The sequence below is a fragment of the Saccopteryx leptura genome, chromosome 2 (genome assembly GCF_036850995.1).
Source record: "Saccopteryx leptura isolate mSacLep1 chromosome 2, mSacLep1_pri_phased_curated, whole genome shotgun sequence".
NCBI lineage: Eukaryota > Metazoa > Chordata > Mammalia > Chiroptera > Emballonuridae > Saccopteryx > Saccopteryx leptura.
In genome coordinates, this window is record NC_089504.1 from 334,395,611 (window position 1) to 334,412,222 (window position 16,612).

The 16,612-nt window shown below is 42.8% G+C and overlaps 1 protein-coding gene across 1 annotated transcript in view; it reads left to right on the forward strand.

Moving 5' to 3' along the window:
• Positions 1-15,793, forward strand: part of BLMH (bleomycin hydrolase) — a 46,979-nt gene extending 31,186 nt beyond the window's left edge. The window contains exon 12 of the mRNA XM_066363584.1: positions 14,829-15,793. Coding sequence (XP_066219681.1) covers positions 14,829-14,980 — 152 coding nt within the window. The 3' untranslated portion in view covers positions 14,981-15,793. The remainder of the gene's footprint in view (positions 1-14,828) is intronic.
• Positions 15,794-16,612: the final 819 nt, after the last annotated feature.

Sequence of the window (16,612 nt, forward strand, 5' to 3'; positions counted from 1 at the left end):
CAGTACAGCAGAACTCTGAATGTGAAATTATCATAACACAGTTCTTGATGCTTGTTTAGTTTAGTTTCTTAATAAGTTAAATAACAACGTTTTAAATGAGGGTTAGGGAGTGTTATTCTATTCTGTTTCTTTAGTGGTCACTCACTGAAAGGAAATCTTTTACCTTTTTAAAACTTTGTTTCCTTTTTTATTCTTTTTCTTTTTCTTTTTTTTTTTTTAGCAAGAGAAAGGGACAGACAGGAAGGGTGAGAGACGAGAAGCATCACCTTGTTGTGGCACCTTTAGTTGTTCATTGATTGTTTCATATGTGCCTTGACCTGGGGGCTGAGCCATTGACCCCTTACTTAAGCCAGCGACCATGGGCTCATGTGTATGATAGCACGCTCAAGCTGGTGACCTCGGGGTCTCAAACCTGGGTCCTCAGCATTCCAGGTCAACACTCCATCCACTGCGCCACCACCGGTCAGGCTCTTCTGGTTTTCATTTTGAACCAAGATTAATGTTTCATTTTTCAAATTGCTCTTGTGCCTTTCAGATACAAAATTGTTTTTAACCCCCATTTTTCACATTTTCTTATAAATAAGACTCTCTGTTCCTGATTCATTTTAGTGAAATTTTCAGACTTCCTCCTAAAAGGAAGTCTTGATAATTTAGTTACAGAGACTCGGGCACATTTGAGGTTAATCTGGAAAGGAACTTCTGTGCCTGATTCAGATTCTATCTGGTCATCTAATGCTTCCTTAAAACCAATAGTATGGCCTGACCAGGTGGTGGCGCAGTGGATAGAGCATCGGACTGGGATGCAGAAGGACCCAGGTTCAAGACCCCGAGGTCTCCAGCTTGAGCGCGGGCTCATCTGGCTTGAGCAAAGAGCTCACCAGCTTGGACCCAAGGTCGCTGGCTCCAGCAGGGGATTACTCGGTCTGCTGAAGGCCCACAGTCAAGGCACATGTGAGAAAGCAATCAATGAACAACTAAGAAGTCGCAACGCGCAACGAGAAACTGATGATTGATGCTTCTCATCTCTCTCCGTTCCTGTCTGTCTGTCCCTGTCTATCTCTGCCTCTGTAAAAAAAAACAACAAAAAAAAAACCCAATAGTATGGCCTCACCAGCCAAATTGCCCCTTGTGATTTTGCATATACTATGTCCATAGCTAGGCACAAAACTCATCATATCCTCTATAGGATGTTACACTGTGGGACCAGGAGAGAGCTACCACTTTCTTGATTGTAGAGCCTCCACAGTAATTTAGCTCCTTATGGCTTCACATTTCTCTGTCAGCAGCATGGATGATTACTGTTCCTTATGAGGTCCTACGGTTTGGTGAAATGGTATGTGAAAGCAGTTTTCAAACTGTATACTGTTAGATAACTCTAAAGTGTTCAGTTAATATTCCATATTTCTGTCAGAGGTACTTGGGACATGTAGTTCATAGTGTCTTGCTTCATAAGAGTTCAAAGTTTGCTCGTGTATCTGTATTTATTTTTCCTCTTGACTTCAGTGTAGAGTAAATCAAGATATGAACATGAGAGATTATACCTGTGTTTTATGGGGGAAATATAACAGACTTATAGAGAGGTTTTGATTTGCTCAGTTGCACAGTATCAGACGTAGAATTGGGATTCAGATTTCTTAATTTCACACAGACTGTTTCCCTAAAAATGTATATGACTTATAAAAGATAACTGATGATTCACAGATCTGTTTGAGATTGTTTTGGATTTCTAGCATAAATAATGTAAATTATCGACAGTATTGAGCTGAACTTGCCAAAATAAGAGAAAATTACATCAGTTAAAAGCAGAAGCTTCTATGCCCTGGCCTGTTGGCTCAGCGGTACAGTGTCTGCCCAGTGTTTGGATGTCCTAGGTACAATTCCCAGTCAGGGCACACAGGATAAGCACCTATCTGCTTCTCCACCTCTCCCTTAGCTCTCTCTCTCTCTCTCTCTCAATCTCTCTCAATCTCTTCTCCTCCCGCAGCCATGGCTTGGTTGGAGTAAGTTGGCCCTGGGCACTGAGGATGGCTCCATGGCCTCACCTCAGGTGCTAAAATATGTAGCTCGATTGCAGAGAAACGGCCTCAGGTAGGCAGAGCGTTGCCCCATAGGGGCTTGCCAGGTGAATCCCAGTCGGGGCACATGTGGGAATCTGTCTCTCTGCCTGCCCGTTTCTCACTTAAGGGGAAAAAATCCAGAGGCTTCTGATTTCGTAGAAAAGGGCAGGATACAAATTTGTTATGTCACTACAGGGTTTTCCTGTCTCTACAGGCTTGGGAATGGTGCTGCTACCATCACATGTGGGTATCTGAGTTCTAGCAAGGGACCTCTCATCCTCCATTTTTATTAACTAAAGAGCCTATGTGACTGGGCTAAAAATATAATACATTTAACTGGAACAGGAAGCTTGTGCTGTCCAGCTGACTGCTGCTTTCTTCTCAAACTGTGTGACTAGGAGAGGGCTGCTGTTGGTGAGAGGAGGACAAACTATGGGACTGAGGCCCTGTAATCAGGCATCAGTTTCAGGAAGAAATCCCCTCACATTTAATATAGGTTTTTGTGTGTATATTTGCTTTCTCCTGTAGAGAAGGTCTGTAATTTTCACCAGATTGTCTCTAGTCTGTTTGCATTGGTTTGAGAAGCCTAGAGGTTTTAAAGCATGGAGCCTGGAGCCAGACTTCCTTGATATGCATCCTGGCAATCCCTCCTTTTGTCTGTGCAGCCTTGGTCATTGTGTTGAACCTAACCAAGCCTCAGTTTCTCCAGCTACAAAATGGGGATAATGATTGTATCTACCTCAGTGGTAAAAACTGTGCCAGGCAGATAAGTGCTCAAAAATATTAGCCATCCACAAAAAAAGAAAACTACAGACCAATATCTCTAATGAATACAGATGCTAAAATACTAAACAAAATACTAGCAAATCGAATACAACAACATATTAAAAAAATAATACATCATGATCAAGTGGGATTCATCCCAGAATCTCAAGGATGGTTCAACATACGTAAAACGGTTAACGTAATACACCATATCAACAAAACAAAGAACAAAAACCACATGATCTTATCAATAGACGCAGAAAAGGCTTTCGATAAAATACAACACAATTTTATGTTTAAGACTCTCAACAAAATGGGTATAGAAGGAAAATATCTCAACATGATAAAGGCCATATATGATAAACCATCAGCTAACATCATATTAAATGGCACTAAACTGAAGGCTTTCCCCCTTAAATCAGGAACAAGACAGGGTTGTCCACTCTCTCCACTCTTATTTAATATGGTACTAGAAGTTCTAGCCAGAGCAATCAGACAAGACAAAGAAATAAAAGGCATCCATATCGGAAAAGAAGTAAAGGTATCACTTTTTGCAGATGATATGATCCTATACATCGAAAACCCCAAAGAATCCACAAAAAGACTACTAGAAACAATAAGCCAATACAGTAAGGTCGCAGGATACAAAATTAACATACAGAAGTCAATAGCCTTTCTATATGCCAACAATGAAACAACTGAGAAGGAACTCAAAAGAATAATCCCCTTCACGATTGCAACAAAAAAAATAAAATACTTAGGAATAAACATAACAAAGAATGTAAAGGACTTATATAATGAAAACTATAAACCATTGTTAAGGGAAATCGAAAAAGATATAATGAGATGGAAGAATATACCTTGTTCTTGGCTAGGAAGAATAAATATAATCAAGATGGCTATATTACCCAAAGCAATATACAAATTTAATGCAATTCCCATCAAACTTCCAATGACGTTTTTTAAAGAAATAGAGCAAAAAATCATCAGATTTATATGGAACTATAAAAAACCCCGAATAGCCAAAGCAATCCTAAAGAAAAAGAATGAAGCTGGGGGCATTACAATACCTGACTTCAAACTATATTATAGGGCCACGACAATCAAAACAGCATGGTATTGGCAGAAAAATAGACAATCAGACCAATGGAACAGAATAGAAAGTCCAGAAATAAAACCACATATATATAGTCAAATAATTTTTGATAAAGGGGCCAACAACACACAATGGAGAAAAGAAAGCCTCTTCAATAAATGGTGCTGGGAAAACTGGAAAGCCACATGCAAAAGAATGAAACTGGACTACAGTCTCTCCCCCTGTACAAAAATTAACTCAAAATGGATCAAAGATCTAAACATAAGACCTGAAACAATTAAGTACATAGAAGAAGACATAGGTACTCAACTCATGGACCTGGGTTTTAAAGAGCATTTTATGAATTTGACTCCACAGGCAAGAGAAGTGAAGGCAAAAATTAATGAATGGGACTACATCAGACTAAGAAGTTTTTGCTCAGCAAGAGAAACTGATAACAAAATAAACAGAAAGCCAACTAAATGGGAAATGATATTTTCAAACAACAGCTCAGATAAGGGCCTAATATCCAAAATATACAAAGAACTCATAAAACTCAACAACAAACAAACAAACAATCCAATAAAAAAATGGGAAGAGGATATGAATAGACACTTCTCCCAGGAAGAAATACAAATGGCCAAGAGATATATGAAAAGATGCTCATCTTCTTTAGCTATTAGAGAAATGCAAATCAAAACAGCAATGAGATACCACCTCACACCTGTTCGATTAGCTGTTATTAGCAAGACAGGTAATAGCAAATGTTGGAGAGGCTGTGGAGAAAAAGGAACCCTCATACACTGTTGGTGGGAATGTAAAGTAGTACAACCATTATGGAAGAAAGTATGGTGGTTCCTCAAAAAACTGAAAATAGAACTACCTTATGACCCAGCAATCCCTCTACTGGGTATATATCCCAAAAACTCAAAAACATTGATACGTAAAGACACATGCAGCCCCATGTTTATTGCAGCATTGTTCACAGTGGCCAGGACATGGAAACAACCAAAAAGCCCATCAATAGATGACTGGATAAAGAAGATGTGGCACATATACACTATGGAATACTACTCAGCCATAAGAAATGATGACATCGGAACATTTACAGCAAAATGGTGGGATCTTGATAACATGATACGAAGCGAAATAAGTGAATCAGAAAAAACCAGGAACTGTATTATTCCATACGTAGGTGGGACATAATAGTGAAACTAAGAGACATTGATAAGAGTGTGGTGGTTACGGGGGGGAGGGGGGAATGGGAGAGGGAAAGGGGGTGGGGAGGGGCACAAAGAAAACAAGATAGAGGGTGACAGAGGACAATCTGACTTTGGGTGGTGGGTATGCAACATAATTGAACGACAAGATAACCTGGACTTCTTATCTTTGAATATATGTATCCTGATTTATTGATGTCACCCCATTAAAAAAATAAAATTATTATAATACAAAATATATATATATATATTAGCCATCATTCTTACTGTTGTGTTATCTGTAGATAGATGAGGAAAATGAGGCTCCTTCCCCTTTCCCTCCCAGAGGAGCTGTCCAGCTCACCCTGGTTCTAGCTTTAGAGCTCTTAGAATTCAGGCCCCAGTGCGTCCATTGTCCCACATCACATCACCTGTTTATTGGACGGCGACACGTCATGTGGGCTTAGTTTAGTGGGAGAAGCAGGGGAGATGGATAAGCCTGGTGGTGAGGGGAAAGGATTAGCGATAGCATCACCTCCCATTTCCTTTGGGAGGCAGGGAACCGTGCATAGACCTAGGTGAAATGAATGGCTCTCACCCTCAGAGGAATTTATGCTTACTCACCTGGGACTCTGGAAGGGAATTTGAAGAGCTTGTGCTGTGACACAGTGACAGTCATGGTGTGCTCCTCAGACTGTAAGGTATAGGGTAAGTAGACTAAGAAAACCAGAAGAGATGATTCTCCAAGAAAGCAGATGACAGAAAGAGGAAGAACCGCGGAGACGACAGGCAGACGTGAAGGCTGAGGTGACTGGAACAGGTGAGGATTAGAGCAAAGCCGGGGCCTGGCTGATGGGAGGGAGAGCTGGGTGGTGAATAGAACCACTGCAGAGCACTCAAAAGTGAGTCAAGGAGAGGCTTGGGGTTGGATTTGAAGACTGTTTTTGGAAACTTGGAGGTGTAGGGGGGGAAGCCCAGCAGTCCTATTATGCCACATCAATATTTTACTTAATTCTTTTGAATCCTGAGGGACGGGGAAAATTGAAACTAGGACAATTGCAGTTATAAATCTTGCTCCGTGGGGTGTTAGTAATGTAAGAAGAAATATGTAACATAAACACAAGAATAAGTACAAAATAGTATAGGGGCTAATGGCAAGGGACATGGTGAATGGAAACGTGAGGCTCCTTACCAATTCTCAGGGGCAAGTGCAGTTTTAGGAAAGATAGTAGGGTTGCGGCTTTTTTGGGAAGGGGAGTGGGAGGCCAGCCAGGGAAATGGTAGCTGAGAAAGGTAGCTCTTGGCATGTGGAGCATTTTCTGGGCAGGTCTGAGGAGTAAGGCCAAGAAATAATGTGTCCAGCCATCCACAGAGCTCTGGAGGAATGATAAAAAATCAGACTTTGGAGTAATGATAGTTTGGGAGTCAGAGAGAAGTCATTGAATTTGTTCAGGAAAACAGAACCTTGGATGACACCTAAATTTTCCTCTCTTGTCCAGCAGCAAGGTCCTGGCAGAATTGAATACTCTCAGACCTGCCTGCATCGTGCTGACTGGTGTGGGGTAAGGGAAACCAGACTAGTTGGTCTGCTGGCCTCTCTCCTCAGCCCAGAAGTAGACAGGCTTCTTCTGGACTCCATAGCAGAGAACTTTGTTGTGGTTTGATGGTTTAAAGAAATACAGCCCACAAACCAGTTCTCTTTCCCTGCCACACTGTCTGCTCTACTAGGTAAACCTAGTAGGTTTACCGGGGAGACAGTATCTTCTCTGACTTTTGTTTCTGAAAGAGGCTCCAGTTAATATCCAGCTATCCAAGTATCCCTTCTCTTATCAGCAAAAGGTTCAGGATCATGAATGTGTCCTCACCACATACTTTTGTGTTTCCTTGGGAGGAATAAAAAACCCTCAGATCACTGTCCCGATGTCTGTCTCCTAAGTGGTGATTTTGATTCTCTTCCTCTGGGTTGGTTTTTTTTCTTTTGGCGGGGGTGGGCAAGGGGGAGGGTTAACATCCAATCCATCCTGTCTTCCAATCTTGTAAATACATGCATTTAGAACACATGGTATCTCTTTGGTTTAAAGATATAAAAGATCTCATAGAAGAATCCTACAAAAACTGGGCCATGACTGTTGATGTAGGATGTGTGAGCAAATGAAATTGGCTGCAGATAGCTAGGTGCCTCAACTCCATTACATGCTGTTGTCTGCTGCTGCAGCCATGCCATGAAAGACTGGGTTTGAAGTTCAGACCTAGATTTGAGTGTGGGCTTTACTTACTGGCTGTGTGACTTTAGACAACTCATACCAACTCTGCCCGCCTTGTAATGTTGTTGTGAGGATTAAAATGAAAACAAAGATAGTGGACGTGAAATTGTATTATTTCAGCTTCCTACAGATTTGTGTATGTGTTTTGCTTTCTAAAGTAAAATTTGTTTAATAAATAATAGAATTACATTTTCCAAAATCAAAATATAAAGTGTTTGAAGAGGATCCTTGTTTCCGTCTCTGTCATTTCCCCTTCTCTTCTCTCAGGTGCTGTTTCTGTTCATTCCTCTTACATCTTTTTTTTTCCTTTTTACTTTATTATCATTATTTCTTATTTAGTGTGAGGATGGGGAGGCAGAAACAGACTCCTGTATGCGCCCTGACCGGAATCCACCCAGCAAGCCCACTAGGGAGTGATGCTCTGCCCACCTGGAGCCCTTGCTCTGTTGCAACCAAAGCCATTTTTTAGCACCTGAGGCGGAGGCCATGCAGCCATCCTCAGTGCCCGGCGCCAGTTCACTCCAATCGAGCCAAGGCTGCAGGAGGGAAGAAGAAGTGAGAAAGAGGGGGAAGGGTGGAGAAGCAGATGAGCGCTTCTCCTGTGTGCCCTGACCAGGAATCAAACCCAGGACATCCACACACTGGGCCAATGCTCTACCACTGAGCTGACTGGCCAGGGCCCATTCCTCTTACATCTTTACAGGATTCGATAGTGCACCAAGGCAGTGGTCCTCACATCCTGCTCTGCATCTTGCTCTCCTGTCACTTAATGGCATGTCTTGGGGTTTTCCTTATCAGTATGTTTCCATATCAGTACAGCTTCATTCTCTTCCATTGTCTGGATGTACCAGTTTACTTAACCAGTTCCTGTACTACTAGAACTTGGATTGTTTCCAGTCTTTTGCTGATACAAACAATATTGCAGTGAATTAGATATATGTACAGTGCTTAGAATAGTGCCTGTCACATGGTAAGAGCTAAATAAGTATTAGTTATTGTGCATAAGTAAATATATAATGCATAATTTATAGTGTGTGTATACAAGTACTACATGTCTATAGGACGAAGTCCCAGAAATGGCATTACGTAATGAAAAGGGTAAATAAATGCATTTGAAATTTTCTAGATATTGGCAAATTCCTTTCCATAGGAATTGCATCATTTTGCACATTTCAACGTATTCTATATCAATGATTTTCAACTGGTGTTCCACAAGAATTGTTAAACTGTGTGTGTGCCATGGCACACCAGCTGACTAACATCAAGTACTGCATGTTTTTAAAATTCTTGCAACACACTGATTGAAAATCACTGCTCTGTATAAAAATTTCAGGTATTTGGTCATGTGTTTCACAGTGGGCACCTAACAGAAGTGGTTGATAGATTGTTACTACTTAATTATCTATTAAAATTGTGTATGTTCATAATTGGGGACTGGACTGTGTCAAGGCTTTACTGAATCATGAGTTTTTCATTGAGACTGTGTTCCTAATGTTTTCTTACCACTTAGCTTACTTTTTTCTTACTTATTTTTTCATACTAGCAGAAATATGCTTACATAATAACAAACTTGGAAGCCATAAAGGAAAAGATTGCTAAGTTTGAAGTGAGGTTTAGTAGATTGGAAAATATCATAACTAAATTAGAAGGTAAGTTACATAATTGGAAAAATGCTTGCAACCATTATTACAATATATAAACATATAGTGCACTCTTCATGATTACTATGAAAAAGGCAAACACACTATTTAAAAGTAGGCCTGTTAAGTCCCAAACAGGCACTTAACAACAAACACTGTAAATAGTAAACAAACACACATAAGTTCAGATTGGACCCAGGGAGAAAAATGTAATTATATATACCAAGTATTAATGAGGCTGTAAGAAAATTAAAAGAGGCCTTGGCTGGTTGGCCTAGCATGTTGAAGTCCTGGGTTTGATTTCTGGTCAGGGCACACAAGGAGAGATAACCATCTGCTTCTCCACCCCTCTCCTTTCCTCTTTCCCCTGCTCTCTCTCTTTCTCTCTCTCTCTCTCTCTCCTCCCACAGCCATGGCTCTATTGATTTGAGCACATTGGCCCCGGGTGCTGAGGATGGCTCTATGAAGCCTCCACCTCAGCTGCTAAAAATAGCTCAGTTGCGAGCATGGCCCCAGATGGGCAGAGCATCAGCCCCAGACAGAGGATGTCAGTGGATCCTGGTCAGGCACATATGGGAATCTGTCTCTGTGTCTTCCCTACTCTCACAAAAAAAAGGGGGGGGGGGAATTAAAGATAAAGATGTAACAAAGATTTAATAACAAGAAATGTTTACAGCTCTGTGGTTCCTAAGCATGAAAAGAACAGTCCAGATCCCAACAGGAGGGCATTGATTAAATACATTTCAGTTTGCACAGGTCCAGCACTTAGACATTATGATGTAAATAGATGTACTTTTTTTTATCAGTATGAAAAGAACAGTACTGAAAAAGAGCATGTGTGGTACTTTGTAATAATAGAGTATAAATGCTATCTCATTTTTATTAAATGTATACAATCTACATATGGAAACTGTCCAAGATATATATAAAATTGGAAGCAGGCTTATCCTAAGGTGATGGCATTGTAGGCAGTTTTTAAATTTATATTTGTCTTCTCTTCTACCTCTTCTTCCTTCTCCTAATTTTTTTCTCCCATGTTTCCAGAATTTTTTATAATGAGCATGAATAATTTGGATAATCTTTAAGGACTCAGAAGGCAATAGAACATTTCAGAAATTTAAGGGGGAGATGTCACCTACTCAATGATATAAAGTTACCATTTTTGTCAAAGTTCCCCCCCCCCTGTGTATTTCAATTTGTAACATAGTTGTAATAATATAGGATAGATCATTTTTCTTTTTTTTTTAGAGAGAGAGATGGAGGGATAGACAGGAAGGGAGAAAGAAGAGAAGCATCAACTCGTAGTTGTGGCACCCTGGTTTATTAATTATTTCTTATATGTGCCTTGACCAGGGCCTTGCTCAAGCCAGTGACTTTTGGGTCATATCTGTGATCCGGTGCTCAAGCTGGCTACCCCGCCCTCAAGCTGGTGAGCCCACGCTCAAACTGATGACTTCAGGGTTTCGGACCTGGGTCCTTAGTATCCCAGGCTGACACTCTTTTTTTTTTTTTTTGTATTTTTCTGAAGTTGGAAACGGGGAGGCAGTCACACAGGCTCCCGCGTGCACCTGACCCTTTAGACATTAGAACAAGGTGCACCCGACCGGGATCCACCTGGCATGCCCACCAGGGGGCGATGCTCCGCCCATCTGAGGCGTCGCTCTGTTACAACCAGAGCCATTCTAGCGCCTGAGGCAGAAGCCACAGAGCCATCCTCAGTGCCCGGGCCAGCTTTGCTCCAATGGAGCCTCGGCTGCGGGAGGGGAAGAGAGAGACAGAGAGGAAGGAGAGGGGGAGGGGTGGAGAAGCAGATGGGCGCTTCTCCTGTGTGCCCTGGCTGGGAATCGAACCCGGGACTCCTGCACGCCAGGCCGACACTCTTATCTCCTGTGCCACCACCTGGTCTGGCAGGATATACCATTTTTATATTCTTTACTTTTATCACTTTTAAACATTTTCCCATGTTACTATGTAATCACAATTTCATTTTAAATGACTAATATTTTGGGGATTGGTTTCTCACTATTTATTAGGAAGTTTGAAATGTGAGACAATGTGTTTGCCTTTTTTTTTCCTGGAAACCTTTTTTCAAACTTGAGTTCCCACCGTCCAGTGTAAGATTGGCGGTGACTTAATGAGGCGTTGGTAGTCAGCCCTCCTTAGGTCCAGGCTGCCGGACGGGTCCATCGAAGCGGAGCAGATGACTTGGCTTTGTCACACCTTTTTTAAAAAATGGCAACAACAATATTAAACAGACATAGTTTGTTAGTGAGGTGAAATACTTCATAGGACAAAGTCAGAAAAAATATGTAAAATATATCTAATTCATAAATGATAATATATTTGTCACCTTCATCTAGTTTTAGATCTCTGGTAGGATTTCAGAAAACTTTCCTCAAGTGTAGTGGCCATTTTGATGGGAGGAAAGTTGCAGCTTCTAGCCCTTAGCCCTTTAGACATTAGAACAAGGTGTTTGGGGGGGGGGGGGATGGACTAAACTTCCCCTTAAACCAGGGGTCGGGAACCTTTTTGGCTGAGAGAGCCATGAACGCCACATATTTTAAAATGTAATTCCGTGAGAGCCATACAATGACCCATGTACGTTATGCATTATCCAATAAAAATTTGGTGTTGTCCCGGAGGACAGCTGTGATTGGCTCCAGCCACCCGCAACCATGAACATGAGCGGTAGGAAATGAATGGATTGTAATACATGAGAATGTTTTATATTTTTAACATTATTATTATTTTTTTTTGCAGCAAAAGCAGTTTTTTGTTTTGTTTTGTTTTTCTGAAGCCGGAAACGGGGAGAGGCAGTCAGACAGACTCCAGCATGCGCCCGACCAGGATCCACCCGGCACGCCCACCAGGGGACGATGCTCTGTCGCCTGGGGCAGAGGCCAAGGAGCCATCCCCAGCGCCCGGGCCATCTTTGCTCCAATGGAGCCTTGGCTGCTGGAGGGGAAGAGAGAGACAGAGAGGAAGGAGAGGGGGAGGGGTGGAGAAGCAGATGGGCGCCTCTCCTGTGTGCCCTGGCCGGGAATCGAACCTGGGACTTCTGCACGCCAGGCTGACGCTCTACCACTGGGCCAACCGGCCAGGGCCAGCATTATTATTTTTTTATTAAAGATTTGTCTGCGAGCCAGATGCAGCCATCAAAAGAGCCACATCTGGCTCGTGAGCCATAGGTTCCCAACCCCTGCCTTAAACTAATCCTTTTGAGACTGTCGTGTTTTAACCCTTCCAGAGCTCTGTTCACAGACACCAGTTGTCCCTTCACAGACCGGTCCTGCCCTTTCTCTTAATAAATCCAGAAACATTGGCCGTTTTGTTTTTTGGGTTTTTTTGAGGGATTGTTTACTTTTTTATTTCCTTCTCATTACATGTAAACAAGACATTTAAGTTTAAACAAAGTTTAATTTCACCTGAGTTTCTAAAGCAGACTTTTTTTAATCCATTCAGCTGTTTCCCTGAATGTAACCTGGGGGGTCCCTGCAGCCGATTCTCCTCTCCTTGTCCTTTTTCTTTGGGGAGCGCCTTGTTCTAATGGCCGAGGGCGTACGGGCTAGAAGCTGCAGCTTCCCTCTCATCAGAACGGCCACTTGCAGCTGCCCAAGTGGGTACTTTGCTGCCCCCGTACACAGTACTCACTTGGGTTTCAGACACACTGATCCTAATCTCCTCAGTCAAACTCCACGACACGCAGTATCAACATTACAGCAGCCACAAGTTCATTATCTGCTCCGAATGCAATTACTTGAGAGCCCCCTAGACGGTGAGGTTTTCCCGGGCCCCCAGAGAACTCATATCCTGAAGAGAGAGACTAATCATGGCTGGTCCTCTCGGCAGGGATACTGAAAGGCTGGACTGCCAGTGATAGGAGTTTTAATTTTTAAGGACATAATCTGATCTACTTTTGGAACAAGATGTGTAGATGTACTTATTGTCCATTTTCTCTGTGCACTCTTTGAAGACTCATTTGATTGTGTGATGATAGTATTGTCATAAGGACACAGGACTTTTATTACATGCATCTGCTTCTGTCCTTCACCTGCCTCATTGTCCACTGCTACTCTGAAGTTTTATTCAGCCTGCATTATGAAGGGAGAAAGGTGACCAGTGTCTCAAATGGTGTACTGTTTAGTAATCAGGTCTCCTGCCTGCTGGAAGCTCCTTTTTGGGAAGGCGGATACTGAATTTCTCAGGAAGCAGTTACTTAGGATACAGCAAGAAATGGTGCTGGTCGGCCCTTCAGCTGACCCTGCTTTAGCTGCTAGAGCTCAGTGGCAGTAGTGTTGGTGATGGTAAGTGAGCGCCAGGTCCTGCCTGCCTGACACAAAGCAAAGCCAGGGGCTCTGGAGTGTATAATGAAGACAAACCAGAAATGGCACAGGCGACAGTGTTAGTCTGTGCTCTCTTTCCCTTAACCTCCTGCTGAGAAAGGGGCCTTGGGACGCACGCTGGCATCGGGGAGCAAAGTGCATTCCCTTACCTGACTTGGGCAGAGCCCTTGAGCACTCTGCCAGAGCATTTTCTTGCGAGGGTGAGTGTGCTGTGCCACAGCAGGGTGGGTGGTTGTGACTTATGTCAGAGGAGCAGAGAGACTCAGGCAGAGATGACCTCACCAAAGCAGTTGTTTCCAAGTTAAATATTGTCCTCTGTCACACCACTTAGCTTACAAAATGAGACTTACTGTCGTGTTGCTTTTAATTATTTAAAAGTCTTGCTTTTAGAGCAGCAGTTCTCGGAGTCTGGTCTGAGGACCCCTGCGGGTCCCTGGGACCCTTTTAGGGGGTCTGCAAGGTCTTCCCTTCTCCAGCAACATGTCTGTGGAAGTCAGATGTTCTCCGTCTGCTTCAGCCAGCACGGCAGCTTGCACCCGTCCGGCCGGTACAAGAATTCAGCCGTGTGCTGTGGAGCCAGACGTACGCTGTAAAACAATACCACTTTTCTAGCTAAAGTTTGTTTTGTTTTGGAGAATACGATTTTTTTTCCTAAAAATATTTGTTTATGCTTTTTAATTCTTATTTTTATATACATTAATATTTTAAACTTATTTTTTGTTACAGTAAATATCAGTAGTTATAACCCAGATAAACCACTTTTGGGTTCTCAGGGTACAGCCTTGGTCCTGGGACCGAGAGGTTTGAGAAGTCCTTCACTGGAGGACCACCTTGGGAGAAATGCCTACATCTTCTCCGTTTCTCCTGGTCCTGTGTAGTGAGAAAGGATACAGCACAGTCCGAGATTTGCACCGACACTTTCAGAGACAATTGGCCCAGTGTCTGGTATAGTGTCATCAGGTGCTAGCCAGGGTAAGATGACGAGGACAGTGGTGACTGTTACTCTGGTAAGCCCTGGGCTGTGTAGGTGCGTGCATTGCCCCATGTAGGCTCACTGTGCTCTGGGCTCCTGCCCCAGTCTTGTTTTTAATACCCACACTTCCGTTCTCGCTTTAATTTTGCTCTCTATGTTAACAGTGGCTCAGGTGAAGCACTTACTTCCCCGATGTTTAAGCTTGTTGGAAGTATGTTCCTGAGGGGATTTGTGTCGTCCTAGCAGGACCTGACAAACAGGTTAACCTTCCTAAGAGGAACAGGCAGGGCTCTAGGATGAGCCCCAGATTTCTAATTGATAAAAAAAATATATAGCCACACTTGTTCTGTCTGCTTCATAGAACTGCTAATAAGACTTAGGTTGAGATTATAGATGGGAGAACGAAAAGCGTGTACAAATACTAGTTTTATAAAAGGCTTGTAGTGCCAGCAGGGTTCCTGCTCTGTGCCCTTTGCCCTCCGGACTCTTGAGGCTTCTGTTCTTTCCTCCAGGTTACCTGTGCATGACTGACGAGTGGTTCTCTGAGTATGTCTACGAAGTGGTGGTGGACAAGAAGCATGTCCCCGAGGAGGTGCTAGCTGTGTTCGATCAGGAAGCCATTGTCCTGCCAGCCTGGGACCCCATGGGGGCTTTGGCCAAGTGATAGCGCCTCCAGTTCTTCCTGCTCCTGTGGAACCTGAAGTAGCTGCAAAGGACAGATCCAGGAACTGAAGCCAAAGCTGTACAGGTGACTGTGCGTTTCCACAGGACACAGTCAGACTCTTGGATTTCTCCTCCAGGAACCTCTCGGGGAAGTGTGCTTTATGTTGAAACAAAATAATTCTTAAAGAAAATAAAAGGGAAAGATCAGGTCACCCTATCTGTTCTCCTCATCTCCAACAGCTCAGGATCTCTTCGCATTTTAATCAGAGATAATTGTTGTCTTAACTCTGTCAAAAAGGTTTGGTCCAGTGTCTTTTAATAAGATAGGAGAGGATGAGCAATTGAGGAGGGTGGAGAGCAAGTGGAGCTCATGCTCCTGTTCCTAGAGTAGAGTTGGGGGAGGGTTACCCTATGATTTGAGCTCTCAAAACTGCATGCTGCCTGACAGGATCGCTGTCCTTCCCAGATGGCAGGCACTGAATTCGGTTTGCTCAAGGTCATTTTATGTGCCTCTGACAGCCCAGGAATGGGAGGTTGATCAAGTCCGACATGATTCCTTCCTATTATTCTGAGCTATGGGGAGCTCAGCTCTACTTGAGTCCAGGTTAAGTAGAGGCTTTGAGAAAACTGGGTGAGAGAACAGCCCAAACCTTACCATGATCTGAATTCTAAGTATTGGGAGGCACTATAGCAAACAGTTTAACTTCTGCCTCTGGAGTTGGGAGATGGGTGGGCAGGAAGAGGCGGTGCCCATTCTTTCTGATACCTAGATGGTGCTGAGAAGCTTTTGAATAAAACTCTTTGCTAAATGAGAGTAAGTTGGCTTATTTGATCTGAGAAATTTTTTTTATTCAGCTATAAAGGAAAGCAACTGGGTGACTCGTGGTCTACAGAGTGAAAAAAGCGTGAGATGGTTCAGGTCGTTCCTGCTTCCGCTTCTCTCTGGGGTATGCTCCTTCCCAGCCTGTCTGATCCTCCCTGGCTTTGGCAGAGGACTGCCAAGCACCATATTTAAGAGGGCCTGTGCCCCTGCCACTTAACCATTCTTTTACCCAGATCTAGAGTGGGGAGTAATGCTCTACAGGTTTCAGCCTTAGAATGTGCTGGAGATTATGTATTTTACTGAGACTGGACCTTCCTTTGGCTGAAAGTAAGTTAATATAACACCCTAATCAGTATTTCCATCAGTGCCTGAGCCATCCACCTTTCTGGCTGTCCAAGAATCTCAGTCCTAGCAGGGCATGATGTCTAACACAGCTCTTTCCAAGATAACAGATAAAGTCTCAAACTTGAATCAAAATGTTTACAATATTCTAGTAATCCTGTTCCCCGTAGGATAAATAAATCAATTTCTAGACAAATTATGGCGAAACCTTAGAACAGCTCTTAGAAGCATCCAGGAAGAAAAGACAGATTACCACCAAAGAAAAGACAGATTGACAGGTAACTTCTCATCAACACCTATATTAAGCCAGAAGACAATGAAATAGATCTTCAAAGTGCTATGAAAAGTTAATAAAATTCTATACTCAATGAAACTGTATTTTAAGAACAAGAATAAAATAAAAGGCATTTTTATTTGAAAACTATTGGCAGCTCTCTATGGAGCAGGCCCATGCCTTTCCACACCTCC